General features: G+C 37.1%; 1 protein-coding gene and 1 non-coding gene across 2 annotated transcripts; one reads left to right on the top strand and one right to left on the bottom strand.

Annotated features, from left to right (window-relative positions):
- Positions 1–2,592: 2,592 nt before the first annotated feature.
- LOC133779641 (uncharacterized) lies at positions 2,593–3,777 on the bottom strand. The gene is made up of 2 exons (XM_062219579.1): positions 3,222–3,777; positions 2,593–3,104 (listed from the first exon to the last, which is right to left on the bottom strand). Exons 1-2 carry the CDS (start codon positions 3,775–3,777, stop codon positions 2,593–2,595), a joined length of 1,068 nt encoding a protein of 355 aa, XP_062075563.1.
- An 811-nt stretch (positions 3,778–4,588) lies between these two features.
- LOC133780730 (small nucleolar RNA R71) lies at positions 4,589–4,695 on the top strand. Its single transcript, XR_009869548.1, has one exon. It is a non-coding gene; the product is annotated as a small nucleolar RNA R71 (small nucleolar RNA).
- Positions 4,696–6,000: the final 1,305 nt, after the last annotated feature.

Raw genomic sequence — 6,000 nt, 5'->3', positions numbered from 1 at the left:
AACTACCGTGTACGGTCCTGACCATCGCGACTTCAATTTACCAGGAAAAAGTTTTAGTTTGGAATTAAATAGCAGGACTTTATCTCTTAGTTGAAAATCCTTCCTCAATATTCGTTTATCGTGAAAGGCCTTCGACTTCTCCTTATAGATTCTCGCATTCTCATAAGCTTCATTTCAGAATTCTTCAAGCTCGTTTAACTCCATAAGCCTATTCTGTCCCGCCATAAAGAGATCAATATTTAACTTTTTCACAGCCCAATTAGCTCTATGCTCCAATTCCACCAGTAAATGACAAGCCTTACCAAACACCAATCGATAAGGTGACATACCAATCGGAGTTTTGAATGCAGTGCGATACGCCCACAGTGAATCATCGAGCTTCTTCAACCAATCCTTCCTTGAAGTATTTACTGTCTTTTCCAAAATACCTTTTATTTCCCTATTCGACACTTCAGCTTGGCCATTTGCAATTGGATGATAGAATAACGCCTTTTGATGATGAACACCATAGCGAGCACACAGAGCAGTGAACCACTTATTGCAAAAATGACTCCCCCGATCACTAGTAATTGCTCTGGGGGTGCCGAATCGAGTAAAGATATTTTTATGAAGAAATTTAAATACTTCCTTCCCATCACAAGTAGGCGTTGCTGCAGCTTCTACCCATTTAGAAACAGACTCTACCGCAAGCAAAATATATTTATTATTATACGATGATGGGAAAAGTCCCATAAAGTCTATCCCCCATACATCAAATAGCTCAACTTCCAAAATACCAGTCATCGGCATTTGATCTCTTCTTGATATATTCCCAGTCTGTTGACAACGATCACAACTTTTGACAAAATCATTAGCATCTTTAAAAAATGTAGGCCAGTAAAACCCACTTTGGAAAACCTTCGTTGTTGTTCTTGTTCTGCCAAAATGACCGCCGCAATGCAAACTATGACAGTGAGTTAAGATTGATAGCATCTCCTCTTCGGGCACACATCTCCTAATAACTTAATCAGGGCAATGTTTATATAGAATAGGCTCCTCCCAAGAATAATGTTTCACCTCCGAATAAAATTTCTTTAGTTGTTGTCTTGTCATCTCAGGAGGTATAACCTTAGCAGCCAAATAATTAACATAGTCTGCAAACCATGGAACATCCTTGCAAACACTTACTTCGAATAGCTGCTCATCAGGAAAAGCATCAATAATCTGAACTTCTTTATCAAGAGAATCTCATCAACCTCCAATTGAGACAATGATTAGCCACCAAATTCTCAGTACCTTTCTTATCCTTAATTTCCACATCAAATTCTTGTAATAAAAAAATCCACCGAATAATACGAGGGTTGGAGTCTTTCTTAGTCGTAAGATACTTTATCGCTGAATGATCCATGTAAACAACCACCTTATTCCCAATCAAGTATGCCTAAATTTATCAAAAGCAAACACTATGGCCAATAGTTCCTTTTCTGTAGTTGCGTAATTTATTTGAGCATCATTCAAGGTACGACTTGCATAATAAATCATTCTGAATACCTTGTCAACTCTTTGTCCCAACACTGCCCCAATCGCAAAATCACTGGCGTCACACATTAGTTCAAATGGCAAATCCCATTGAGGTGCAACAACTATAGGTGCCGAGATCAATTTCTCCTTAAGTATCTTAAAAGCTTGTTGACACTTCTCATCAAAATCAAACGTAACCCCATTCATTAAGAAAGTGGACAGTGGCTTTGAAACTTTGGAAAAATCTTTGATAAACCTCCTATAAAATCCCGCATGACCTAAGAAAGTCCGTACTCCTTTTATTGAAACTGGTGGTGGCAAATTCTCTATCGTTGGAATTTTTGCCCTATTAACTTCAATGCCTTTCTTAAAAATCTTGTGCCCCAATAAAATTCCTTCATTTACCATAAAGTGGCACTTTTCCCAATTAAGCACCAAATGCGACTCGTCACACCTCCTCAACACCAGCTCCAAATTAGTCAAACACGTGTCAAAAGAGGACCCATAAACTGAAAAATCATCCATAAAAATTTCAATCCCCTTCTCAACCATGTCAGAAAATATTGCCATCATACACCGTTGAAACGTGGCTAGTACATTACATAACCCGAATGGCATCCTTCTAAAAGCAAAATTCCCATAAGGATATGTAAACGTTATCTTCTCTTGATCCTCTGGTGCAATTACGATCTGGTGATAGCCCGAGTACCCATCTAAAAAGCAATAGTAGTTATGCCCCGCCAACCTATCCAACATCTAATTAATAAAAGGCAAAGGAAAATGATCTTTCCTAGTTGCCTTATTCAACTTTCGATAATCTATACATATCCCCCAACCCGTCACAGTCCTAGTTGGAATCAGTTCATTACTTTCATTCTTCACCACAGTCATACCCCCCTTTTTAGGTACTACTTGCACTGGACTCACCCAAGCACTATCAGAGATAGGGTAAATCACTCCAGCATTTAACCATTTCAAAATCTCTTTCCTCACCACTTCTTTCATTGTCAGATTAAGTCTTCATTGAGCATCAATAGTCGGTCTCGCCTCATCTTCCATAAGAATTCTATGCATAACTGTCAATGGGCTAATTCATCTTATATCATCCAGAGTCCATCCTATAGCAGTTTTATGAGCTCTTAGCACCCTCAACAGCTTCTCCTCCTCTACTTCTGAAAGAAATGATGAAACTATAACTGGAAGAGTCTCTTTTTCCCTAAGATAAGCATAACGGAGATGGTCTGGTAAAACTTTCAATTCTAAAACAGGTGGCTTCAGAATCGATGGTAATGGTCTTTCTGGTCCTTCACCCAATTCTTCAAACTTCTTATGCTTCCATGGCTCAGATGATTTTATCCACTTCAAATAACTCATCACTTCTTCATTTTCCTCACAATCTACATCATCAACTATAAGACTTAATTCAAGAGGATCCTCACTTAATTTTTTTCTTCCTACTACTTCTTCGACCACATCAACTGAGAAACAACTATCACTTGCTTTAGGATAAGTCATAGCCTTAAACACATTAAATACTACTTCTTCCCCTTGAACTCTTAGCTTTAACTCTCCTTTTTGCACATTTATCAATGCTTGCCCAGTTGCTAAAAATGCTCTCCCCAAAATAATAGGAACATTCTCATCCTCCTCCATATCAAGAACTATAAAATCAGCTGGAAATATAAACTTATCCACCTTTACCAATACATCTTCTATAATACCATGTGGATGCTTCACAGATCTATCAGCCAGCTGCAATGTTACTGTGGTTGGCCTAGCTTCCCCCAAACCAAGTCTACGGAATACTGACAAAGGCATTAAATTAATACTCGCCCCCAAATCACAAAGTGCATGCTTACATTCAAACTCCCCAATCGTGCATGGAATAGTAAAACTCCAAGGATCTCGTAACTTTTTAGGAAGCTTCCTTTGCAAAATTGCACTACATTCTTCCGTTAATGCCACTATTTTGTAGTCACCCATCTTTCTCTTATTAGAGAGAATCTCCTTCATAAACTTTACATAGCTGGGCATCTGTTCTAATGCTTCTGCGAACGGTATATTTATATGTAGCTTCTTGAACACCTCTAAAAACTTTGCAAACTGTTTATCTAAATTATGCTTACGAAGTCTTTGTGGATATGGAATTCTAACATGATGCTCAATATTCACAGGTGGGGTCTCCTCTTCTTTCTTAAGGTATTCAGTAACCCTTTCATCATTCAACTTATTTTCTTCTTCTTTTGACTGATTCTTATTTAGCCCTTCATACCTCATTCCACTCCTCAAAGTAATAGCTTGGCACTGTTCTTTAGGATTAACTTCTGTAGTGCTAGGACAATTTCCTTGAGCTCTATTAGTCATTAAAGTATCCAATTGCTCTATTTGAGTCTCCAAACTTCTTATGGATGCCCTAGTTTCAGTCATGAATTGGTTAAGTACATCAGGTTGGGTTTCAGCTGGTTTCATTTGCATTTGGTGAGGTGGTCTATTTTGTGGTTGATAATAGCCAGGTGGAGGATTTTGGTGTGCATATTGTTGTGGATATGGTGGCCTATTTTGGGCAGGTTGATATGGTGGCTGAGGTGGAGGATAAGGTTGTAGAATGTTTTGGTTGTTAGACCATGAAAAATTAGGATGATTCTTCCAAGCTGGGGTATAGGTCATGGAATTGGGGTTATTAGGTTGTCTTTGGTAATTTCCTATAGCTTGTACTTCTTCCATGGGCATGTTATCCATATCTATAGGAGGGCATTGGTTGGGTGGATGGTTTGTACCACACACTTCACAAAGGTTTTGAACTTGCATAGCTTAAGATGGGAGTGTAGTCTTTTGTAATTGCTTTGTCAAGGCCGCTACTTGAGCTGTAAGCATGGATATAGCATCCAATTCCATCATTCCAGCCACCTTCTTTGGTTGTCCCCTTTCAGTTGGCTATTGATAATTATTCATTGCCATCCCCTCTAATAGCTCATATGCATCATTAGCACTTTTACTCATAAAGGCACCTCCCACTACAGCATCTATAATTGTTCTAGTCGTTCCATTCAACCCATTATAAAAATTATGCATCAGCATCCACTTTTCTATTCCATGGTGTGGACACTTCCTTAATAACTCCTTAAAGCGCTCCCAAGAATCATACAATGACTCTCCATCCAATTGATAAAAGTTATTAATCTCGCCCCTTAACTTTGCAGCCTTTGCTGGAGGAAAAAAACTTTGCAAGGAATTTCTAAGCTAACTCCTCCCATGTAGTGATAGAATTCGCTTGTAAAGATATCAGCCAACTTTTTGCCCTATCCCTTAGTGAAAATGGGAATAACCTCAGTCTTATAGCATCATCACTCACCCCATTCATCTTGAACGTTGCACATAACTCCAGAAAATTAGCTATGTGTAAATTGGGGTCCTTCGTTGGCATACCTCCAAAATGAATAGTTGACTGAACCATTTGAAGGATTGCAGGCTTAATCTCAAAATTGTTGGCAGCAATTGTTGGAGGTCTAATGCATGAATGCACTCCTGTAACAGTAGAAAGTACATAATCTCTCAAAGTTCTTGGTCCTTGCTCCCCTGGAATTTCTGCAGCCCCTTGACCATTATTAGCACCGTTTCCCAAATTGTCAGCCATGGTAAATTCCAATTTCCTTTTTATTTTCCAGTTCTTTCTGCACGTTCTTTCAATTTCCCGATCTGTTGGTATAATCTCCTTTTTTCTATTGCTTCGCATATACCAAAAATTCCTAGAACACAATAAACCTTGATCCGAATAAATGTTAAAAAAAATAAACAAATCAAATTAGAACAAAAATTAACTTTATTGATATTAATAAAAACAGTCCCCAGCAATGGCGCCAAAAACTTGATCTCCTTTTTAATTAACACGCAAGTATACATGGTCAAATCAAGTAATATATGATAAGTAAAGTGTCGATCCCACGAAGACTGATATTAATTGCCAATAATTAACTTCTAATTCTAATTGATTTAAATAATAATTTCAGAATTATGAGTAAAATAATCATTACTTAAAATTAAGGAAACTATTAAGCACTAGAGAAATTCAGAGATAAAAATTTGATTTAATTCAAAGGATTTAAAAGTTAGGGCTTTAGTTTCATCAACCATCCACTTATGATTTCTAACCAATTCTCAATATTTCTTAATTCTATTGTGATAGCAGATTACAACTATATATTATAGTCTTCCTAGGATGTATAATTCTCTACAACATATTATTTCCTACATCTTTGTGGTAAATCAATATATTGCAGGCTTTAAACACGTAATCCCAAAACTACACAATTCATAAAAGTACTGTCGTCTAATATAAAATTGTGATTATCAACCTATAGCATAGTTAGCCTTCTCTTTTCAGAGCATAGGTTAAAATCATATAAACATGTAAATGGTGATCAATCATTCACAAGCATTAAGTATAAGATAAATAATTCACAGTAGGAGAAAGAAATTTAGAAAAATTGCATTAAGAAATGA

This window comes from Humulus lupulus, chromosome 5, assembly GCF_963169125.1.
Source record: "Humulus lupulus chromosome 5, drHumLupu1.1, whole genome shotgun sequence".
Classification (NCBI taxonomy): Eukaryota; Viridiplantae; Streptophyta; class Magnoliopsida; order Rosales; family Cannabaceae; genus Humulus; species Humulus lupulus.
The sequence above is the reverse complement of the archived record's forward strand: the minus strand, read 5'-3'. Positions and strand labels throughout refer to the sequence as shown.

Bases quoted from the DNA above. Each gene is read 5' to 3' on its own strand.
- LOC133779641 (XM_062219579.1), bottom strand. From the start codon at position 3,777: ATGAGGTATGAAGGGCTAAATAAGAATCAGTCAAAAGAAGAAGAAAAT. The intron at 3,105-3,221 runs GTATTATAGAAG...GAGCATTTTTAG, and splicing joins ATCTGTGAAGCATCCACATG to CAACTGGGCAAGCATTGATA.